Consider the following 24,864-nt stretch of genomic DNA (forward strand, 5'->3'; position numbering starts at 1 on the left):
CCATTTAGATGGGCAGCTCCTCTAAAACCACAGTGCCAGGACTCCCATTTAGAGCAGGGGGGCGGGGCAGGGGTGGCTCTAAAGGCCCTTGGAGACCAGCCCAAGATTCCTAATGGGTCTGGTGACTAGCGGTGCATCAGGGGAGGGGCTGCCAATTCTTGAAGTGGCAGAGCAAACGAAGGGAAAGGCTCAAGTGACAGGCGATTCAGACACTGATGACGTTGGCAGTAGATCAGACACTCCTATTTACAGGGCCCTGCTTTCAATCCAATGTCACTGAATGTGACCACCCTTTAAAAACAACTGCCTCTGGATGGCGAGCCTTGCAGTAGCACAGAATCCCATTCCCATTCCGGGGCGTGGGAAGAGGGATCTACTCAACTCTGCAAAGCATGGTTTCACCAGGTCAATAATTGCGGAAAGTCCACATGCCGGATTCTCCCACCGACAGACGGAATTGGAAAGGCAGGAAAAATTTTTTTATATAAGTTAAAATTAGCACAGCAATTTCACAAACTCAGATCATGGTGAAACTCCAAACATTTAGCAAAGCCATCAATGTCTGAACTCCCGCAGATATCCCTAGTTTCAACATCAGTGTTCCAGTCCTAACAAAACGTACCATGAAGGTGTCAGCCGTGGCTCAGTGGTAGCACTCTCGCCTGAGTCAGGTTGTCAAGGGTTCAAGTCCCACCCCAGAGACTTAAGCACAAAGTCTAGGCTGGCACTCCAGTGCAGTACTGAGGGAGCGCTGCATTGTCGGAGGTGCCTATTTCGGATGAAATGTTAAACCGAGGCCCTATCTTCCCTCTCGAGGACGTAAAAGATCCCGTGGCACTATTTCGAAGAAGAGCAGGGGAATTATCCCTGGTGTCCTGGCCAATATTTATCCCTCAACCAACATCACTAAAAACAGATGATCTGGTCATTATCATATTGCTGTTTGTGGGACCTTGCTGCCATGTTTCTTACATTACAATAGTGATTACACTTCAAAAGTATTTCATTACCTGTAAAGCGCTTTGGGACATCCTGAGATCATAAAAGGCATTATATAAATGCAAGTCTTTCTTTCTTTCTATGAAGCAGGGTAGAATAGCAAAAAGGCTTGCAGAAGTGCTCAGTACTGAGTATTCAATAAAATTAAGAGAAATTACAGGATGACAGTGCACTGAAATTCATAAAGTTCCTTAAACGCTCTTTGAAAATTACATTTTTGATTTTGCCGCATTTACTATAGTTCAAAAGGGATTTCTCATAGAGCCTTGCTGCTTAATGAAGGGTCACACAGAGACAGGCTTCAGGTAACTTAAGACAAACCAGACCCCAAACTCTTGTCCAGTTTGTCACATCCCTTAAGTACAGGTGTCATCCAAATCAATCTTACAGTGATTCCAGGAGCTGCCGGCCGAACGGATGTCGTGCCCACGGTGTCTCTATGTCGGGGTCTGGATGGGGACTGAGGAAAGAGTCTGTGGCAACAGCAGCCAGAGACCACACCTAGGATGCAAGGACAAAATTACTAAGTACCAATGGATGGGAAAACGTAGTGTTACACACTGGGTTGAACCATACGGTTCGAACAGAATTAGCTAGTCGGCCTGGCAGTTACCTGGTTGAACTGAATACAGAAATAGAACCAGTCTCTCTCTTTATTCCATAAAATCAGGGATTCTAAGATGGCTGTTTGCAGATTATGGACCTCACTGTTGCTGTGCCTGTAGTTAAAAAAAAATCTCGAGGAACCAAAATGAAAAACTATGGTGCAGAATGCAGGACACTACAAAGATTGAGAAAAGAAGATGAGTCAAGTTGCGATTAGATGGTACCAAGATTGGATGTGAAAAATCTAGGACACAGGAAAGTCTCATGGAGGCAAGGAATTCTAAAATTTGAAGTCCCAGGAAAAAATGGGACAGAGTAGGAGATTGTGCAATGAATCTCAATTTCAACACAGTGACGATTAGATAGAAGGAGAAGGAAGAGCTCGTAAATGTCAGCCTTGGCTTAGGTGGAGCACTCTTGTTTCAGTTAGAAGGTCATGGGTTCAAGCCCCACTCTGGAGACTGGAGCACATAATCTAGGCTGACACTTCAGTGCAGTGCTGAGGGAGCGCTGCACTGTCAGAGATGCCGTCTTTCAGAGGAGACGTTAAACCGAGGCCCCGTCTGCCCTCTCAGATGGATGTAAATGGTCCCATGGCACTATTTGAAGAAGAGCAGGGGAGTTCTCCTGGTTTACTGGCTAACATTTATCCCTCACCAACATCACCAAAACAGATTATCTGCTCATTTGTGTCATTGCTGTTAGAGGGACCTTGCTGCAGCCAAATTGGCTGCTGCATTTGCCCACGTTACAAGATTGACGACACATTCATTGGCTGTGAAGATATCCTGGGGGCGTAAAAGGCACTATACAAATGCAAGCACTTTCTTTCTCGGTAAGGTGTATTTACATATTGATGGAGCAAAAATACAGGACAGCTGCATAACTACTGCAGATTAAATTACTTAAATGGGGGCTTGGCAGTTAGTCTATTGGTGCTTCAATGCGCTCCATCAGAGTGGGTGACAGTGAGCCCATCCCCGTGATTGTCACACGAGCTCTTTGATCGCCGCTATGCTGCTGGGAGGTGCTTCGCCTTTGGGAATTAGACAGAGATAAACAGGGATAAACCAAATAAAAGGGGTCGCTATGGGAACCCATATCTTCCAATTTCAACCCTTCCCACGCCTTCACGTGGTCCATCTCCAACTCTTCCCTTCCCTTCCTCAACTTCTCCATCTCTATTTCTGGGGATAGGCTATCAACCAATATCTATTATAAGCCCAATTCCCACAGTTACCTTGATTACACTTCCTTCCACCCCGCTTCCTGTAAGGACTCTATTCCCTTCTCCATCGCATCTGTTCTGACGATGCCATCTTCCACACCAGTGCTTCCGATAAGTCTTCCTTTTTCTTCAACCGAGGATTCCCCTCCACTGTAGTAGACAGGACCCTCGATCATGTCAGTCCTATTTCCCATACTTCTGCCCTCACCCCTTCCCTTCCCTCCCAGAACCATGATAGGGTCCCCCTTGTCCTCACCTTCAACCCCACCAGCCTCCACATTCAACGTATCATCCTTCGCCATTTCCGCCATCTCCAGCGCGATCCCACCACCAAACACATCTTCCCCTCCTCTCTCCTTTCAGCATTTCGAAGGGACTGCTCCCTTCGTGACACCCTGGTCCACTCTTCCATCACCCCCAATACTCGCTCTCCTCCCCATGGCACCTTCCCATGCGAGTGCAGGAGATGCAACACCTGCCCTTTCACCTCCTCCCTTCCCACCGTCCAGGGCCCCAAACACTCCTTTCCAGGTGAAACAGCGGTTTACTTGCACTTCTTTCAATTTAATATACTGTATTCGCTGCTCACAATGAGGTCTCCTCTACACTGGGGAGACCAAACGCAGATTGGGTGATCGCATTGGTGAACACCTCCGCTCAGTCCACAAGCGTGACCCTGACCCGCTGGTCGCTTGCCATTTTAATTCCCCACTCATGCCCACTCTGACCTCTCTGTCCTCGGCCTCTTACACTGTTCCAATGAAGCTCAACGTAAGCTCGAGGAACAGCACCTCATCTTTCGTTTAGGCACTTTACAACCTTCCGGACTCATTGATTTCAATAACTTCAGATCATAACCACTGCTCCCATCTTTTCGGACAGCAAGTGCTGTAATGGTTTTGCTGTTGCCGTTTACAACTTATCTGGACCCATCTTTTGTCTATTAACATGTCCCATTCCCACCCTCCTTGCCTTGCACCATCGTCCCTTTTGTCATTTAATCACTCCTGCCCTCCACCCTATCACAGACCTTCCCTTTTGTTCTTTCCTCCCCTCCTTCTCCCCCTTTCCCTGGCTCTATATTTGCTTAAAAACTTTAACTCTTTAACATCTTCCAGTTCTGACGCAAGGTCTTCGACCTGAAACGTTATCTCTGTTTCGTTCTCCAAGGATGCTGCCTCACTGCTGAGCTTTTCCAGCATTTTCTGTTTTTATTAAACAGGGACCGCTTTAGTTACCTCAGACAGCTTGCCAAATAATCATCCAATCATTTAGGATCAGTATGGAAATTATTTGCAAATTGGACTGTTTCACTTCCCCGGATTAGAAGGAAACAGCTAATGGAATGCAAACTCTACAGTTTGGACCATTTAAAGAATTCTTGGCATCCCTTTGATAAATCTTCAAACTACAAGAAAAATGATAACCTGTTATACAACACTTAATGGAATAGTTCAAATGATAAAGGGGGAAGATTTTCCACTTGAGTTCCAGGTGTATGCTGGGAGCACATACCAGAAAGTTATGCACTCCCTGCCTGTGATTTTCTAATTAAAATTAGTGGGAAGTACATCACAGACCATGAGTGCATAATTTCCTGGTATGTGCTTCCAATGCTTGCCTGGGGGCACAGAAATGGAAAATCTCCCCACAGTGTTTCGTTTGGAATATATGCATGTACTGGGCAAGTAAGAAGTATCAAAGAGCAGGTGGAGATGACTGGAGCCTACCCAAAAGACAAGTACATCCAGAGGGTTCTAGCCCAATCTCGTAACCAGTGACATAGGGCCAGAGCTGCTGCTATTCAATCAGAAATTCCCCCCACCCTCCCCATCAACTTCCTTAACATTTTTGTAGATCGAATAATTGAATAGGATCAGTACCTGTACAAGGTCCCTGCGTCCAACTGAAAGAGCTGCTGCAGCATTCTTCTGACAAGTATCCTGGATGTCATTCACATTCAGTCTGCAGAGAAAGGTGAAAATGAGAGAAACTGATGACCAAGAAACAAAGAGCACAGTCCTCAGTGTTTCTGCATATATCTGCCTGCGGCTCAAACTGTCAGAAACACAAAATCCTGACTTATCTTCTGAAAATCATGCAATTATTGCCATGGGGGTCAAAAGGAAAACTCTCCAGTGGCTGCCGTCATACCTGATGCGAAGTAAAATGGTTGCGGTTATCAGAGACCAATCATCACAGGCCAAGCACATCACTGCAAGAGTTTCTCAGGGAAACGCCCTCGGCCCAATCATTTTCAGCGACTTCGTCAATGACCTTCCCTCCATTGTAAGGTCAGGAGTGGAGTTGTTCACTGATGAGTGTTGAGTTCAATTCACAACTCCTCTGATAATGGAACAGCCCATGACAGACTACAACAGGACCTTCATAATATCCAGACTTGGGTAGCAGGTAACATTCGCGCTCAACCTACCTAATTGAGTTAGTTCACAGGGGGCTGAATTGGGAGTAGTGCAGTATTTCTTCATGGAAGCGCTCTGCGTCTTAACAATTCACTGATTGATATGGTGTTCACTTGTATTTGGTAGACTGACTCAGTCTTGCTGAGGTCTGTTGATGCACTGACGAATGGTATCTCTTCTCATTGTGAGAGAAACTCAGTTAAATAGCCTCTTCCAATCAGAGCAGCATCTTCCATCCTAGTTGTGAGCCACAGGTGACACAACCTTGATCCACCACAAACGTGCTGGTTATTGTGGCCCTCCCTCTGCTACAACAGATTCTCAAAGCAGAGCTGAAGGACTCCTTCTAGAGTCTGCACAAGATGCATCTTCAATTACTCCCTGCAAAAGTTTTTAATACCTTCACTGCTCCTAGCTCTCGCAATAAATCAAGGCTGATTAAATCTAATATCACTCTTGACTCCTTCAAATTATGAATTCAAGGCTTGTTACTTATTTCTTCAGATCTCAAAAGCTGAATTTAGATTTTGAAAGCAATGTCATTGTGTTCTCCAATGAGAGAGAGCTTTCACTGTTCTGTCGTGCCGAACTGTTCATATTAAGTTTTTGAAGTAATTTGGTATAAAGCCCTTTATACTCACAAAGCATAAACTGATACCATTGACGACATGCCAAATGATGAAAGGAAATATAAAAATGGTTACAAAACATTTAAGAGATTTCTATCAGTGAGATGATTTCACATTTTTATGCTAAAAAATATCAAAATAGCATTGCTGCCAAAAACACAAAGCTTGCTTCAGATTTGGCTGTTTCCACAAATGGGTAATTTCCTAGAGGTACAAAATTATACTGTTGTCGTCTCTGTAACCATGGGTATAAATCACAAAACAGTGAGTGCAGCCAAGACTGGAGGGACAGAGGGGAGCTCATTCTCCAAATATACTTCAAGTATATTTATATCAAATAGACTTCAAGTAATGAGGAGGTATTACACAGAGTATCCACACAAGCACCTATATGCCCAATGGGGTAAGACAGCCAGGTTCTGCTGCTGGTGCAGAGTCTCACAAATGGCAAGCACTGGTCAGAGAATCAGGCTGTAGCATTAAAGCCCCATCTCTGAACTGCGCCCACTATTACCAAGGCTCTGCAGTAGCAGCGAAACCTCGCAAAGTTACCTCTATTATGGACAGAGACCTACAGTAATGCACAGCCCCAGTGGATCAGATGACAATTACACCGCATTACGTGATAACCAGCCATGCAGACTAGGAAGGAACCAGGTTCAATCCACAATCTCTGCTGAGCTCAACCAGACTTCAGTGGGGCACTAAAATTGCCCTCACTGTCGCGCGGGCTTTGGAGGGGACAAAAGGAAACAGTGGGGCTTCCTGCTCCTGATTATAGCTATCAGGTGACCCCCCCCCACCCCAAACCTATGCACGTGTAGTTGTTGGCTCTGGAAAGGATCAGTATCCCCACTGAGGCAACATGCCAGAGTGCTGCCATCACCCATGAAATCACACACTAGTATGAGTCACTGAGGAGGGGAGAAAATTTGGGCAGCGAAGGAAAATATGAGTGAGAACACTGTATCTCTCAATTTGAATTCTAGAATTGCCTTTTTTTTTAAAATTCATTCCCAGGATGTGGGCGTTGCTAGCAGGGCCAGCATTTATTGCCCATCCCTAGTTGCCCTTGAGAAGGCGGTGCAGAGCCTAGAATTGTGTGTTAGTCAGTCTCCCTGTGTTAAGAGTTATTGAGTTGCACACCACCATTTACTGTTCTATGTAATGGTGAATGTGCCTCGGACACTTACATGTACAATTCACCCAGTGACTTGTGCACTGGAAGGAGACATGAGATGTCCTGGATGATGACTTTCCCTGCAGCTTTGATTGGTCGATTGTTTGAGTCGGTCCCTTCTCGTTTTCCTTTCCATCGGCGTGATTTCTGTGAACAGGAAAAGCTTTTTAGTTTCTGTTATTCTGTCAGGGGGAGGGGAGAGTGTCTTTATCCTGGTGGAACTAATTATTAAAGCAAAATCGTCGGAAATTAAAGAGCTTCTATGATTCTATCAGTTACATGGGTAAGATGGGTATAGAGGGATATGGGCCAAGTGCAGGCAATTGGGACTAGCTTAGTGGTATAAACTGGGCGACATGGACATGTTGGGCTGAAGGGCCTGTTTCCATGTTGTAAACTTCTATGATTCTAACTCTCTGGGCTTTGGGGGGGGGGAATGGGGCAAAAGATATTTTGCTGTAATTTAGATAAACCCATGTATGTTACTGAATTTTATTTTGTTGAACAGACAGATCAGTGGATGCTTTAGGGAGCTAGACTGGCATCTTTAACAAGGTTTACACTTAGAGGGATGGTCCTACATCGGATCTAAATGAAATCATTACTGTGTTCTCAAAAGGTTTTCCTGGATCTTGCAGTATCCATTCTGGGCCCACAGCTGCAGACTGAACACTGGAGACTCCATGAACTAAATGGAAATTACCGTGCACCCTACAGAATTAGCAGGACAAATGCAGAAGTTATCTATGCACCTGGGAGACCCACAGTAGCTCACAGAATGTCTGCCAAACAGAAAGATTTTGTTGCGAATAGTTTTTTTTTTGGTAAAGTCCAAATTGGTCAATGACAAACCAAAGGAAACTGATTTGATGGTCCTTTAATCACAAAACACGACAAAGAAAATCATTGCTGAAGCACAAAATCCAGTTAACAGCTTAACATTGGTACAGTGTTTGTAGTTATTTAAACCAGGCATGGAGCAATTAACCTCTCACCCAGTGACCCAAACCAATAGCATTCAAATTGAAATAACAGATAAGTAATGGAAGACACTGCAAAGAAAACAATCAAGTATGAAGCTTATTACACAAATGAAATTCCGATCTCCACAAGTGGAATAATGGCGACACCACATAAGTCCTACATTAAAAGCTAAGAACTTGCAGGTTACATGTGGAGTTTTGCTCCACTATGGTGGCTGTACAATGTAAAGCAGTACCGTGATTCTTATATCATCAGTTGCTATTTGATCAGACTGTGTTTATCAGGAAGAGGATGCAGGAATGATGTGTGTGCGTGTGTACTAGTTATAAGGAGGAGGGTGGAGTGTGAGCGTTGGTTATTAGAAAGAGGATGTCAGGATGGAGTGTGTCTGTGTACGAAAAACATTCTCTATGACTGGCACTTTATCCCTCCTCAACCTTCTGCAGCATCTGACACAGTGACCATATCATCCTCCTTCCAACGTCTCTCCTCTGCCATTTAGCTTTGTGGACTGCACTTGCATAGCTCCATTCCTACCTATCTGAACATAGCGAGTGTACTGCCAGCAATAGCTTCTTTTCCCTCCCTTACACTGTCATCACCAAAGTACCCCAAAGGATCTATCCTTGCTACCCCTCCTCTTCCTCATCTACATGCTGCCCCTAGTTGACATAATGTCTAATAATGAGGTCAGCTTCCACACGTACACCAGTGATATCTAGCTCTCCTTCTCCACCACCTCCTTTGACCCCTTGCCTGCCTTTGTGCTTGTCCGACATTCAGACTTGGATGACTCGCAACTTCCTTCAGCTCAACATTGGGAACTAGCCACTGCCTTTAGCGCCAGCCAAAAAATGCCTTCCGTCCATTGCCACTAGTTCCTTCCTCCTCCCAGCTACTGTTCAACTTGACCGTTCGCAACCGTGGTGTCCTGTTTGAACCTGAATTTAGTTTCAGACCCCATATCCTCCCTATCACAAAGACCACTTACTTCCACCTCTGCAACATCGCCTCCTTCCGCCCCCACCTCTACTCTTTTGACACCGAAACACTAATACATGCCTTTCTCACCTCCAGACTCAATCATTCTAACAATCTCCTTGCTGGCCTCCCTGCCTCCACAAATTCCAACTCGTGCAAAACTCTGTTGCACGCACCCTGTCCCGCACTGATATCTGCTCACCCATTACCCTCTGTCTTCACTGACTACCCCCCAGTGGTTCAAATTTAAAATCCTCATCCAAGTCTTCAAATCCCTCGCCTGACAACATCTTCTCCAACCTATACCTTGGCCCCAAACTCTTGTTCCTTTGGATCTGGCCTCTTATGCATCCTCCACCAAAACTGGTAACAGAGCCTTTATCTGCCTAGGTCCTACTCTCAGTACTTCCCTCCCTAAACCTCTCCATTTCCTTATAAACTTTTGCAAGAACCAATCTCTTCACCTAGCCTTTGATTACCTTCCTAACCTCTCCCTCCTTGGCTTGTTTGCCATTTTTTTAATACCTTTCTGTGAATTTACTTGGGACATTCTTTACATTAAAAGCACAATATAAATGCAACTTATTGTGCTGGCTATTAGGAAGAAGATGCAAGAATAGTTTGTGTGAAAGTGAAAACAACAAAATGTGCATCGCATCATGTCTGGGCCGCAGTGTATAAAAAGTTTATGAAAATATTACTGTCAGCCCAAGTCGATTCACGACAACTTTATTCCATGTGGCCTGGCCAAATGAATAGTACCTGCAAGAACAAACCATAATCTTTCCAAACCAATCCAAGAACTCTAGAGGCTGCCAATGTGGAGAGAAAAGAAAGCCACTACCTACAGAGGTGTGAAGATTAACAGGATTCCTGCAAAGTGTCAACACAGATTTGACAAAGTTACCAGTTGGGATGTAAAGCTCTTTTCAGGTATGAAACCCCAGCAACTCGCACTGATCTTCCAAAGGCTCCCACCCTACCATACTGGTTCTATATGCAGCAGAGAAAGCTTGCCAACAGCAGCACATTAATTAGACTGCCCGACTTACAAAGGCATCCAGGCAACGTCCACCAGGAACATTGAAATTGACATCTCGACAGCTCTTGCTAGATGTGCTTGCACACCCAACACAGGTATCCAGACATCCTCCATCCAGTCTGTCCAGCGGACAACCTCAATCGAGCAATTGAACTACCGGGGTGGACTGGGATAGAAAGTGCATCATTCTTTTTGCTACATTAAAACTTTTCATTTAGTCTCAGCAGGGCCTTGCGCTTTTTCAGTGAAGCAAAATTTTAGCAACATTAGTGGAACATGAAACACTTTTATGAACCTTTCATGATGCACACACACATACACATTGTAGCAGAGTAACTGAGGGCCTGGATCCCCGAGTACGGGTGTGGCCCTTTTAAGAAACCTCCCGTTCAAGAGGAGGGGTATGGTCCTTTTAACAGCCCTCACCTTTAAGAAATAATTAAGGCTGGAGTGGGTGGAGACCTTCCCCAGGCAGGTGAGAGTTAAATGGGCGAGGCACAAGAGAAACAGGGTTGCTGCTGAGACAGAGCCCCCTGAACACAGCCCAAAGAGAAAGCTGGAAAGCAGCTGGGGCTGGCCTGGACTCAGACTTGTGAAGAAGCTGATGAGCTGAAAGGCAGTTGCGGGCAGTTGCAAAGCAGCTGAGGACAGCTGAAAGAGCCAGGGGCTGGGAAAGCGAACTAGACATGGCCATGTATTGGGAAAGTGTACTAGGCGTTGCCAAAGGTACTGTAGTGTGACTGTGTGCAGTGAATTAAAAGAAACGTGGTACGAAGTACAAATTGGTCAAGGACTATTGTGTGTCATATAAAGGAGGTTACAAGACGGTAGGACTCTGTGACAACATTTACATTCTCTTCATTGATATGAGAAGCATAAAGAGGGCCTTTATCACCAGTTGTCACTGTGCAATGACACACTGATCATGGCAGCTGCTGCATGTAAACCAATGGCTTGCACGTTAGTCACTGTTTCAGATTCATTGGAATACACATGCGAGGCCTTCAAGAGCGTCCACATACAGAAGCATAGAGAATGAAGGGACGCATCTGAAACCAAACCAGTCTCCTTACTGAGGTACATGAAGTAACCTGGTCACCTGGATTAACACGGCACAGAATTGCTCCTGTAATCTGTGAATGGAACAGCACATTTTTAGAAAGCTGCACAAATGCTAAAAGCCCAGCTCCCAGTCAGTAGCATGCACATTGTGCGGAGTTAGTCATTAGTAATCATCTAGTGAAAATAAAATTCCACAAAAATAACATTAGTGTGGACAGCAGGGACGGCTTTGAACTGCCCATGAGATATGGGATGGCCAGCTGTACCTCATCTCGGACTGACCAGAACACCAGCTACTGATTCATACAGACTAGGAATTTCAGGTGATCTTATCTTGGGCAGAAGCTGAGCCGCTACAATTGGCCTCAGGTTAGGGAAAGCAAAACAAGAAATAAAATCTGTCAGGATCCCCACCCCCGAGGCTATCCAGTGACTCCGCTGGCAAGTACTCACACGCGTGGATGTCCGGTGAGGAGAGGAGCGGGCCCAGCTGTGGTGCCCCTCATGACAGAATAATCCGCTGACATTCGCTGTCTGGGATCATTCATGAGGAAGGGACTTCTCTGAGGTCCTGGAGGGCTGCTTATGCTAAATGACCTGCAGCCCCAGCATGGCTCAGCGACTTTACGAGATGAGAAGATTGGACAAAATAAAAAGGTCAACAAAAGTCCATTTGTTAACGGAGCTGACCGAAGGTGACGGGATCGTCACTTGATACAGGGCGTCTGGCCATCCCAGAGACTCAAGGGCACAAATGCAGGATGGTAATGTGCACAGTACCGGGAAGTCATTAATGGCTTGAATGGACCAGCGTCGCCGGGTGGAGAGAGGAGACATCTGCAAGTATGAACAACACCGAAAAGGGAGAAACACCAAGAAAACAAAAAGAAATTAAATCACAACAGAAAAAAAAACACACACAGAAAGATCAAAATAAAATAATATGCAAAGAAAGGATAAACTTCATTCACAGACACTCAGTGAGGAACTGGCTGAAAAGAGCTATATATATTTCAGCTTCTACTTTACGGACAGTCAGGACCCAAGCTGTATATATAATTACAGATAAAAACCTGACACAAACATGGAGACAGGTTCGGCAGTCAATTATTACTTTTAATTTGAAGCCACTCTCCCATCACCAGGCAGATGCAGCCCCCTTCCCTCCACCGCTAAAATATTCCTTGAAAGAGATGGATAAACACAGAGCAGATGAGATTTCTGGGACATTGTGCGAAGCGTATTAACCAGCAACATATGTGCCAAAAAGTTAAGCTGTTTCATAAAGTCCCGAGGTTTCCTGGTGTTCTGAAGTCTGGTTTGCTTGCAGCTCTTGTATTTGTGCCATTTACACAGACTGAATGGTACTGGCTTGTTTTCAACACTAACTTCCAAAACTGCACAAGACAACCAGTGATGGAGGCCTTTTAAACAGCTTCTCACACATTCCATTTTCTACATCAGTTCTCTGAAGATTAAGTTTATGGTATTTAAAATGGCAGAAACACTATTTACTCTTTTTTTTCCCCACAACAAACTTGCCTACACTGACTTCACCAGTTACTACATGACTGCAACTAAATACAGCAACTCTTCCTCATGGAAAAGTATTAACCTGTCTCACATTTTTTAAACTTTAAGCTGTTAAAATCAGGTTTTGAGACAATAGTCAAACTGCAGTCAAAAAAATATTTCATTCTAGTATAAATCACTGGTGCAGTGAAGCAGATCAGCCAAATAGTTGAATAATAATTTGCACCAAAGCACTCGAATTAAGCTCCCTCCCTCCCCCGCGCCTCCCTCACCCACGCCCCCGCGCCTCCCTCACCCACTCCCCCGCGCCTCCCTCACCCACTCCCCCGCGCCTCCCTCACCCACTCCCCCGCGCACACTGGTGGGCCTCATATTTTAATTAGTGCTGTCTCCTTTTCCAGCACAGGATGCTGGAGGTTCTTTGTAAACCCTGTAAGACACACAGTTACTTCCTGAATATTCTACAGGCTTTCTGTTTCCCTAATTCCCTCATCTCACAGCAGTATCTAGAGCATCAGGACTGCTCTGGACAATTAAAACTAGAACCAGCCATCTTCACATTTCTATTTCTGGTATAAAAAGAATACAGAATAGAGAGGGGCAACTCATGACTCTCAACATGAAAACCGGCTCACTGGTGATTTCTGTATTTTCAAACTCAGCACTTCCTCACTCATGGATAATCTCAGCATTCTGCAGTTCCTCAATGCTATACTGCAGCCACGGCTAGTACAGCACGCATGGCCAGCACTGCGTTCACACACTGTCACATTCTAAAAATAATTTCCTCAGCTGCTCACCAAAGTCAGATTTGTAAATTCTCAGCTCACTGGAACCCAAACAGTTACTCTGAAAACAGCTTGGGGCTCGGAGGTATCATCCTGCATATGCACAAGCAGGGAGCTGAGGGGAAAGGAGGGAGGGCTGAAGGGGATGTCAACCCATTTCACACAATACAAAAGCAAAACGTGGGGGCAGAATAGCGAATGCCACTTAGGGAGGGAGGCCTCTTGTTAACTGCACTGTGCAGGGGAAAAGGATCTGCAACCACCAGGCCATCTGTGCCCACCACCTCTCCCCCCCCAAACAGGTTTTTATCTGTTGTCACACCAAAGATACAGCATTGGGTCAGGACCCGACATATACATTAGCTAAGTTAACGCAAGCATTGTTGACACTAGTCAACTAGTCAAACAGAAAAAAAAGCACCAATTCTGCAAGAGAGGTGAAGAGATCCAAAGTTGATCCTGGTGTGATTTTAATGAACAAGAGAGGTCTGAAACAGAATCTCCAGTTTATGGGCAGAGAGTTGCCAGGAGTGCCTCAAATTTAAATCAAAAAGACAAGTCACGTAGATAAAGAGCTCCCCCCCTCTGCGAGAGGATGCTTGTTGGCTGCAGCTGGTGTGCCTTTGACCAAAGTAGCTGTTCACTCTTCAGCCAGTTAAAAATAAACAAAACTCACACATACAGATGACAGGTCAAGGGCTAGCCATCAACTGAGGGTCAGAGTTTTTTTAAAAAGTTAAATTAAGCCTCTTTATCCAAATGTGACTAGTTAAATTTTATACCAGATATATCATATTTTTAGATCAATTATTTGCACTTCAACAAGTCCCATCACATCACCTTTTCATTCCCCAACCTGGTTTAATAATCACACAAAGACACTAGTAGTTTGGCAACTGGCTAGCTGGGACTTCAGAAGTGGACTACAGGCAGAAAACACAGGGCCACTGACTGCACCAGTGCTCTGGAGAGAGACAAGCGAGACCACTCTGGGAAGCAGAGTGACTAAACGCTGCTGCATATAATTCAGCCACTGAAGGTACCATCATGCATGTGCACAATATGTTCCACTCCTTGCAGAAGTGTGAGAAACTCTGGCGAAAATGCAATGAATTGTTTGCTATGTAAGTGACGTAGGACAGACTGATGCCTGGTATAAAGGCAGTAGGTAATGGACTATGTGGCTGGTCAGAGGTACGCTGCAATCTACTCACTCGCTCCTTGTAATAGAAGGAGCTAATGGAGACCGGCTCCTTTTCACTGCGGGTTGGGCTCCCACTGTATAAACGCAAGTTACTCTGCGATTCCGTACGGATCTTCATCGGGGTGATTCCTCCACTGTGATAGGCAGAGAGTGCAGACAGTGACCTAAACATACAAATAAGGCTGTGATCAGTCATGGGCGGTACGAATATTAAATAAATTACAGCACAGGCTGCAAGTACTCAGAGATCTCAGTAGTCAGCAAGAGCAAAAGGTCGATGAAATAAACATAGTTGGGACAGACTGAAAATAAAATATTGAGATCAGCCGACTACACGGAGATTACCTTCTACCCGGGAAACAGTGTCATCTTTGACTCAACATGAGCAGCTCCACTGGAGATCCACCAGTAATGTATTAAAAACAGTACGTCACCGTACCCAGTTTTTGGTTACAGATGTGAAACATCTGTAAAATGCGGGGTGATTCTCAGTTGCCACCTAAAACTGACGAGCACATTCAATCTGCAAATGTAAACACACTGATGATACATTCGTCTTTTCAATAGGCATTTCTTACCTGGGCGTGGGCTCCGTTGGAGACACTGTCCGGTGAAGAGTCATTGGTCTCATGAAGTACACAAGGTAACCTAAACAACACAAACACATTCAAATTACTCATCACCAGATATGGGACACCATGCGAGCTAGGTTTAGGTTTAGACACCGGACTGAATTTACATTATTTTTATCCTTATGCCAACAACTTTCTCTCTCTCTTCTTTCCAGACTTGTCCTGCTGCCACGTCCCACATACGCTGCCAATCGTCTGGCACTTTGGCCAAGTGGCCATTTTTCATGAAAGAGCCTAGGTGGTAAAATGGTCAGCAGAATGCTCAACTATGAGAGTCACCATAGCTCAGCTCAATCCTGGCCCTGTCCATACATACAATTCTAGCAGCGGTTGCTAGATAGAAATCAGGAGTAGAATCACTGGCTGAGGGACACTGACGTCACATGTAGCACCCAATTAAGATCAGCTAATTCAGCACAACCAGATCTGCCTAGTCTGTGTAAGTCAAGTACTCACTACCTTAAGTAGCTAAGCCATCAGGAAATGGAATTTTTCCCAAGTTTAAATTCTTGGATGGGAACTCAAAACACAAGTGATCATAGCCTCTGGATGTGTGGATATTGAAAGAATGACAATTCCATACAAAGAATCCCGAGACAGAATCCTTTTGGTAAAATGGTAAGACTAAAAGCAGAGTTTGCGAATGTTTTTCGATCATGGTGAGCACTTTACTTCCTTGGTTACTGAATGGTGGTCAATGTTTGTTAAATAAATATATACGTGTAAAGTACATTTATCTGTATATGTGAATGTACGTAAGGCGTTTTCTACTAAAAGCGCATATGGCTAAAACGGTGTCGCCGTAACTGCACCTGTGGCTAGTCGGCAACTCTACTGGACAACACTGTCCTAATCCACCATTCCTTCTCCAACACAGATTGTGCAGAAATGGTTTCCCAGAAAGATTATATGTAGGTCAGCGTCTGTATAAAAAGGCAGATTCTAAATAGTTTCTCCTCCCTGGTTTGAAGCCTTTCCCTCACACTGTGCAATTGTCGGAGTTGCTACTTATTCAGCAGGGTAAGGCATGATATTTAAGTTTGAGTTTGTGGTATCAGTGTGGTTAAGTGGCTGCCAATGCCCTGGTGAAATTCCAATGTATCAGATCAAGACCAATTAGATCTCAGGCTTAATAGAATCCATGCTTCAATATGTAGAATAATTTATAGATGCATCCTGACGATAGCCAATACAAGTATGCTACAGGTACACCGGTGACTAGTGGATATTGCAAGGATCAGTGCTTGGGCCCCAGCTATTCACAATAAAAATCAATGATTTGGATGAGGGAACTAAATGTAATATTTCCAGTTTGCTGACGACACAACACGAGGTGGGATTGTGAGTTGTGAGGAGGATGCAAAGAGGCTTCAAGGCGATTTAGACAAGTTAAGTGAGTGGGCAAATACATGGCAGATGCGGTATAATGTGGATAAATGTGAAGATATCCATTTCGGAAAGAAAAACAGAAAGGCAGAGTATTATTTAAATGGTGATAGATTGAGAAATGTTGATGTACAAATGGACCTGGGTGTCCGTGTACATAAGTCACTAAAAGAGAGCATTCAAGTGCAGCATGCAGTTAGGAAGGCAAATGGTATGTTGGCCTTTATTGCAAGAGGATTTGAGTACAGGAGCAAGGATGTCTTACTGCAGTTACACAGGGCCTTGGTGGGACCACACCTGGAGTATTGTGTGCAGTTTTGGGTCTCCTTACCTAAGAAACGATATACTTGCCATAGAGGGAGTGCAGATAAGGTTCACCAGACTGATTCCTGGGATGGCAGGACTGTCGTATGAGGAGAGATTGGGTCGACTAGGTCTGTATTCACTAGAGTTTAGATGAATGAGAGGTGATCTCATTGAAATGTATAAAATTCTGACAGGGCTAGACAGACTGGATGCAGGGAGGATGTTTCCCCTGGCTGGGGGTCCAGAATGAGGGGTCACAGTCTCAGGATACGGGGTAGGATATTTAGGACTGAGATGAGGAGAAATTTCTTCACTCAGAGGGTGGTGAACCTGTGGAATTCTCTATCACAGAGGGCTGTGGAGGCCAAGTCACTGAATATATTTAAGAAGGAGATGGATAGATTTCTAGACACAGAAGGCATCAAGGGGTATGGGGAGAGAGCGGGAATATGGTATTGAGATAGAGGACCAGCCATGATCATATTGAATGGTGGAGCAGGCTCGAAGGGCCGAATGGCCTACTCCTGCTCCTATTTTTTTTCTATGTACCCTTATACCTTACTGGGGCAGCTACTTACTACCTACTCCATTCAAGTTGTCTTTTCACTAGTAGTCAGGACCCTTCCCCTCCCAAACCCAGGCCATCAACACCCACTGCCCTAACGCCAGGCACAACAGAAATAACCCAATGTGGGTTCCCAACACACAGTTAACACACCATCAGGACTGTGTGCCTGGGCAGTGACTTCTCAATGAGAGTTTCCTTTAAATGTTCACTAACCAGCTCCACAGAAACGTGCTCCGGAGGTGCGAGGAAAGGGAATGTTGGCATCCTGGTAGGAACCATATGTGTTAGTGACTCGTGGAAAAGTCGGTAGTGGTGGCGTCACAGAGTTTCCGAGGACAAATGGATTCTGGGAGTTAGCAGAGCCACTGTTGTCCTGATTCTAGAAATCAAAGAACATGAAAAGTTATGACCTATAAAAAGTGGCAGGTTTCATTAGGACAGGCAAGTACCCCAGCTGTTAGCCGTGCAATCACACATAGCTCGGTTCCTTCTTATCATTCGTAAGTGAACACTTCAAATTCTAACAAGGACCCAATTTGAAAATAAGTAAACAACTTGGACTTATCCACGCCTTATGACGCCTCTCAGAAATGTCATTGTGCAGTCATTGATGTAATGCGACAGCCATTCTGCAAACAGCAAAGTTCCATAGTCAAAATGACCACAATGTTATTTTTGGTGCTATTGACTGAGGAAAGAATGTTAGCGGGATACCAAGAGAATTCCCTCCTTTTCTACAAATAGTGTCCTGCAATCTTTTACATCCACCTGAGGAGGTAGATAGGGCTTCGGTTTAATGTCTCATCAGTACTGCACTGGAGTGTCAACCGAGATTATGTCCTCAAGTCACTGGAGTGGGATTTGAACGCACAACCTTCTGACTCAGAGGCGAGAGTGCTACCATTGAGCCAAAGCGGACACGTCAGCAAAATGTAGGTAAGAACAAGAGGTTGCACTTTAAGTAACGCCCTAAAATGAAGATATGACATAAATTATTTTTAAGTAATGACCAAGTTCAGGCAAATCATTATATTAATCTATAGAATGCGATGTTGCAATTATATACTAAGCTTTGAGCATCCATCAAATATCGTCATAAGGAAGCAGGTACTTCGAATCAAACTGCTCTGAATGCTAAATACAGGTATTTTAACAAGTAAATATTTTCATTAACATGGATTCCCCAATGAGCCCTCCTGCGGTGCAGCTGATGCAAGGGGATGTTTTGGACTGCAGTGGCTTCTTAATGTTGCTATTAAGTAAGTTCAATTAGTTTTGAAACTGATTGTGTTCAGTCTCTGCAGAAACTCATCAGAAAGGAAGAAATGAAAAACAAGGGCAGAATACACCAGTACCAAATGCAACAACCTCTTGTTTACACCAACCTAACCCAGCCAATTGGAAATGGCAGATATGATGTTCATCTGAATATTTGTACATTTTAAATTTCAAATAGGAAATAACTGTGTAACCGTGCTCACAGACAGGTACTTTCCCCATGAAGCTTAGCCTTGAACAGATACATTTATAACTCTTAGTTTATGAATGATTTTCAGTTGAGGGTTGCCCCATGGAGTTTTGTGAGCATCAGTTCTACACAGTCATGCAATAATGCAGATACAGCAGGCTGACATCAGGCAAGGAATCCCCTTCAGCTCAGGGATCATTTTTACTGGGTCTGATTTGGGGGGGTTTCCAATTGTCCAAAGACCCAGCTGAGTGCCATCAGGTTTCTTTTCCCCAACGTTACTCAGCCACAGAATAACCTACCCCTTTAAATGAAGATTTGATTTTTGGTTGCTGTGACTAATGAGACAATTGTCTTAGAAGAGAATCAGGAATTCCCCCCCCTCCCCCCAATAAAAATGACACCAGTAATAATTACATCTAATTCCATAACATTTCACTCAAATAGTAGAGAGCGCAGAACAGATCATGGACTATAATCAAAGAAAAAACTTATTTAGGAAATGTATAATTCCTAAATTATACATTTATAATGTAATTAATGAAAAGCTGTATGGCAGGATTTTCACCAGCCGCATTCCTTTCAATTTACGAGGCAAAAAATAATTCACTCAAGTCCATAGAACTTGGTTATGACATCATTTTTAAGTTATAATACATTTCATGTGTAAATAAGATGATTCTCCATCACCATTCCCTGCCCTCCCTTTCAATGTGACAGCATCTTAAAATTATATCTATCATACAGTAATGGACAGAGAGGCACAGAGATCCCCTACCACAATGGCCTCCAGGCTGGACACCAGCTGGCGCAGACAGGGTTCTAGGCAGCTCTGGTTTCGCTTCACCTTCTGGAGGGATGTGTCCTTCAGGATCTGCAGCAAATATGGAACAAGTTTTCAAAAGTCCTAATGGAGCAGAAGCACCAAATAGCATGCCTGCCATACAGCCAAACACACCATACTCCCATACACGGGCAAATATAATCAAACATGAGATCCACACACATTATACACAAACACGGTTAAACACACACAGAAAACCAGCTATAGAGACAAATACAATACACACCATACAAGCAGAACGCACAAAACTAGCCATATATGGACACAGTCAGCCAGATAAATACCATCACAACCAGTCATCTGAAGAATCACATACAGTAACAAAACTAAAAACACACACAAACACACCAGACTCACATTTACATAGGACCTTATCATCTGTTCCAGAAACATCTCAAAGCACTTCACATACAATGAATTATTTTGAAATGCAGTGACTGCTGTTATGTATGTGAGCAGCAGCCATTTTGTGCACAGCACAATCTCATAAACAGCAAAGCAATACATTTGACCAATTAATTTCTTTAGTGATGGTGGCCAAGGGAGGAATTTTGGCCAAGATACCAGGAGAACTGCATGCTCCTCTTCCACCTGATCCACTAGAACAGGCAGCTGGAACCTCAATTTAACTTTTCATTTGAATTTTAAAAAAAATTCGTTCATGGGATGTGGGTGTCGCTGGCAAGGCCAGCATTTATTGCCCATCCCTAATTGCCCTGGAGAAGGTGGTGGTGAGCTGCCTACTTGAACCACTGCAGACCATGTGGTGAAAGTTCTCCCACAGTGCTGTTAGGAAGGGAGTTCCAGGATTTTGACCCAGCGACGATGAAGGAACGGCGATATATTTCCAAGTCGGGATGGTGTGCGACTTGGAGGGGAACGTGCAGGTGGTGGTGTTCCCAAGTGCCTGCTGCCCTTGTCCTTCTAGGTGGTAGAGGTCACGGGTTTGGGAGGTGCTGTCAAAGCCGCCTTGACGAGTTGCTGCAATGCATCCTGTGGATGGTACACACTGCAGCAACAGTGCGCCGGTGGTGAAGGGAGTGAATGTTTAGGGTGGTGGATGGGGTGCCAATCAAGCAGGCTGCTTTGCCCTGGATGGTGTCGAGCTTCTTGAGTGTTGTTGGAGCTGCACTCTTCCAGGCAAGTGGAGAGTATTCCATCACACTCCTGACATGTGCCTTGTAGATAGTGGAAAGGCTTTGGGGAGTCTGGAGATGAGTCACTCGCTGCAGAATACCCAGCCTCTGACCTGCTCTTGTAGCCACAGTATTTATATGGCTGGTCCAGTTAAGTTTCTGGTCAATGGTGACCCCCCCCCCAGGATGTTGATGGTGGGAGATTCGGTGATGGTAATGCTGTTGAATGTCAAGGGGAGATGGTTAGACTCTCTCTTGTTGGAGATGGTCATTGCCTGGCACTTGTCTGGCGCGAATGTTACTTGCCACTTATCAGCCCAAGCCTGGATGTTGTCCAGGTCTTGCTGCATGTGGGCACAGACTGCTTCATTATCTGAGGGGTTGCGAATGGAACCGAACACTGTGCAATCATCAGCAAATATCCCCATTTCTGACCTTATGATGGAGGGAAGGTCATTGATGAAGCAGCTGGAGATGGTTGGGCCTAGGACACTGCCCTGAGGAACTCCTGCAGCAATGTCCTGGGGCTGAGATGATTGACCTCCAAAAACCACTACCATCTTCCTCTGTGCTGGGTATGACTCCAGCCACTGGAGAGTTTTCTCCCTCATTCCCATTGACTTCAATTTTACTCGGGCTCCTTGGTGCCACACTCGGTCAAATGCTGCCTTCATGTCAAGGGCAGTCACTCTCACCTCACCTCTGGAATTCAGCTCTTTTGTCCATGTTTGGACCAAGGTTGTAATGAGTTCTGGAGCAGAGTGGTCCTGGCGGAACCCAAACTGAGCATCGGTGAGCAGGTTATTGGTGAGTAAGTGCCGTTTGATAGCACTGTCGAAGAAACCTTCCATCACTTTGCTGATGATTGAGAGTAGACTGATGGGGCGGTAATTGGCCGGATTGGATTTGTCCTGCTTTTTGTGGACAGGACATACCTGGGCAATTTTCCACATTGTCGGGTAGATGCCAGTGTTGTAGCTGTACTGGAACAGTTTGGCCAGAGGCACAGCTAGTTCTGGTGCACAAGTCTTCAGCACTACAGCCGGGATGTTGTCGGGACCCATAGCCTTTGCTTTATCCAGTGCACTCAGCCCGTTTCTTGATATCACGTGGAGTGAATCGAATTGGCTGAAGACTGGCTTCTGTGATGGTGGGGATATCGGGAGGAGGCAGAGATCGATAATCCACTCGGCACTTCTGGCTGAAGATGGTTGCAAACGCTTCAGCCTTGTTTCTGCACTCACGTGCTGGACTCCGCCATCATTGAGGATGGGGATGTTTACAGAGCCTCCTCCTCCCGTTAGTTGTTTAATTGTCCACCACCATTCACGACTGGATGTGGCAGGATGGCAGAGCTTTGATATGATCCATTGGTTGTGGAATTGCTTAGCCCTGTCTATAGCATGTTGCTTCCGCTGTTTAGCATGCATGTAGTCCTGAGTTGTAGCTTCACCAGGTTGGCACCTCATTTTTAGGTACTCCTCATTGAACCAAGGTTGATCCCCTGGCTTGTTGGTAATGGTAGAGTGAGGAATATGCCGGGCCATGAGGTTACAGATTGCGCTGGAATACAATTCTGCTGCTGCTGATGGCCCACGGTGCTTCATGGATGCCCAGTTTTGAGCTGCTAGATCTGTTCTGAATCTATCCCATTTAGCACGGTGGTAGTGCCACGCAACACGTTGAATGGTGTCCTCAGTGCGAAGACGGGACTTAGTCTCCACGAGGACTGTGCGGTGGTCACTCCTACCAATACTGTCATGGACAGATGCATTTGCGACAGGTAGATTGGTGAGGACGAGGTCAAGTAGGTTTTTCCCTCGTGTTGGTTCGCTCACCACCTGCCGCAGGCCCAGTCTGGCAGCTATGTCCTTCAGGGCTCAGCCAGCTCGGTCGGTAGTGGTGCTACCAAGCCACTCTTGGTGATGGACATTGAAGTCCCCCACCCAGAGTACATTTTGTGCCCTTGCTGCCCTCAGTGCTTCCTCCAAGTGGTTTTCAACATGGAGGAGGACTGATTCATCAGCCGAGGGAGGGCGGTAGGTGGTAATCAGCAGGAGGTTTCCTTGCCCATGTTTGACCTGATGCCATGAGATTTCATGGGGTCCAGAGTCAATGTTGAGGACTCCCAGGGCCACTCCCTCCTGACTGTATATCACTGTACCACCACCTCTGGTTGGTCTGTCCTGCCTGTGGGACAGGACATACCCAGGGATGGTGATGGAAGAGTCTGGGACGTTGGCTGAGAGATATGATTCTGTGAGTATGGCTATGTCGGGCTGTTGCTTGACTAGTCTGAATGACACACAAGTTAGCACATTTACTTTCAATACTGTAACAAGGCGTTTCACAATCAAGGGCTCTATTTTAAGGCTCTCTGCAGCAGCCACTTTTCATAGGATTCGTTGTTTTTCACACTTGGTCAGTTTACCTTAAGGAGTTTGGTCCTCATGCTGGAACTGATGGTGGTGGGATTAATGAACTGGAAAGAGGGGGCAGCGTTGTTCGGGTACTGTACTGGAAACATCACAACCATCTTCACCCGCAGATTGCCACAATGCACTGAGACTGTGCAGTTGCGATTTACAGCATCCATCTGTACCACACAGAACATAATCGTGTCAGTACCATTAACACAGCTGAAACAATGACTAAAATCACAATGATCCAAAAGGTGTTCAGGGTTAACACAACTTCCATTGATTCTAAAATGGAATTTATCTTGCACCAAGCTTGCAGTTAGAATTTCTATTAAAAGTTCCAAAGAAAATAAAAGCTCAACAGTAACTAAAAACAAAGAGTCTGAGTACAGGTAAACTGTGGATATCACCCAAGTTCTCTCATTATTTCCACCAAGTTTAGCAGCTAGTTTTTAAAAAGAATGAAGTGATCACCCTTAATAAGATGCTCTGTGAAGCCATGCATGTGAAAAACATCTGATCTTCCTCTAAATCCAGTCTGAAATTCCTAACCTCAGAGCTGTCCCCGGTTCTTTTTTTTCAAAACTGTGGTAGCCTGCAGGGTAGGCTCTGGTTACACAATGAAGGAAACGGTGTGTCAAGACTACATAGTCATGTGCAAACACGTCAAAATCAGTGTTGCCAATACTCACACTTTCATTAATGGCTTATCTATTTGGTACTACTAATGTGTGCAATTCACCAGAATAGAAGGGAAAGAGTCAGAAGCATTTTACACTTTTGTTGCTCTGATTTCGCTAGATGTTCGAAAGATCAAACAAATAGGTTAGCAACCTTTCCTTTTAAGGTTCAAATGTAAGTTTTGGCTGAACAAACACACCGGCAACAGATTTCGCATACAAAGATTTATCTTTAATAAATGCTTAACAAACACCGTTCGTAGTTTAAATATAAGACTCACAACTTATATTGATATTACCCGATTTGGTCCGAGGTGATCAATCTCTGTCCAAACCTCTACGTAGGGTTTCTGTCCCCAGGTCCCTACTGTCGAGTGTTGCTCCGAGGTTCTCGCTGCTATCTGGGGTTTTTCCTCCTGGTTTATACTATCCTATAATCTGTCCCATCTCCTTGATTACACATTTGTTCCCTTTTCCTGCACCGATGATTAGTTTATCCTATTCTACAACCTGTCCCATCTCCTTGATTAGTTTACATCTTACTTCATCCATTGACCCATTGTTAACTGGCGTCTGTAGCGACCTCACCCGTGTCTGACGAGGTTACCTATGAGCCCTCTGTTTCAGAACATTACTGAGCCTCTGTTTCAGAACATTACTGAACCTCTGCATTATTTATCCACTATCCCTTACACATGGTGACTCCTTCATTTTATTTCAGTTTTACACTACTTCTTCCATTTCTACAACTTTCAATTTCTGTCA

General features: G+C 44.8%; 1 protein-coding gene across 4 annotated transcripts in view; it reads right to left on the bottom strand.

The window, feature by feature from the left end:
- The window catches only part of wdr59 (WD repeat domain 59), an 82,683-nt gene that overhangs the window by 31,566 nt on the left and 26,253 nt on the right, over positions 1-24,864 (bottom strand). For 3 of the 4 annotated variants that reach the window (XR_010965904.1, XM_067997706.1, XM_067997704.1), the window contains exons 14-21: positions 23,431-23,595; positions 19,798-19,893; positions 17,765-17,930; positions 15,238-15,307; positions 14,670-14,823; positions 7,079-7,212; positions 4,717-4,798; positions 1,388-1,500 (exon numbers count right to left, since the gene is read on the bottom strand). Coding sequence is in view for 3 of the 4 variants with exons in the window: in XM_067997706.1 (XP_067853807.1) it covers positions 1,388-1,500; positions 4,717-4,798; positions 7,079-7,212; positions 14,670-14,823; positions 15,238-15,307; positions 17,765-17,930; positions 19,798-19,893; positions 23,431-23,595 (980 nt within the window). In the remaining variant the exon portion in view is untranslated. Of the gene's footprint in view, positions 1-1,387; positions 1,501-4,716; positions 4,799-7,078; positions 7,213-11,914; positions 11,972-14,669; positions 14,824-15,237; positions 15,308-17,764; positions 17,931-19,797; positions 19,894-23,430; positions 23,596-24,864 lie in introns of all 4 variants that reach the window. The other variant, XM_067997707.1, reaches the window with a different exon arrangement.

Source organism: Heptranchias perlo, chromosome 16 (assembly GCF_035084215.1).
Source record: "Heptranchias perlo isolate sHepPer1 chromosome 16, sHepPer1.hap1, whole genome shotgun sequence".
Lineage (NCBI taxonomy): Eukaryota > Metazoa > Chordata > Chondrichthyes > Hexanchiformes > Hexanchidae > Heptranchias > Heptranchias perlo.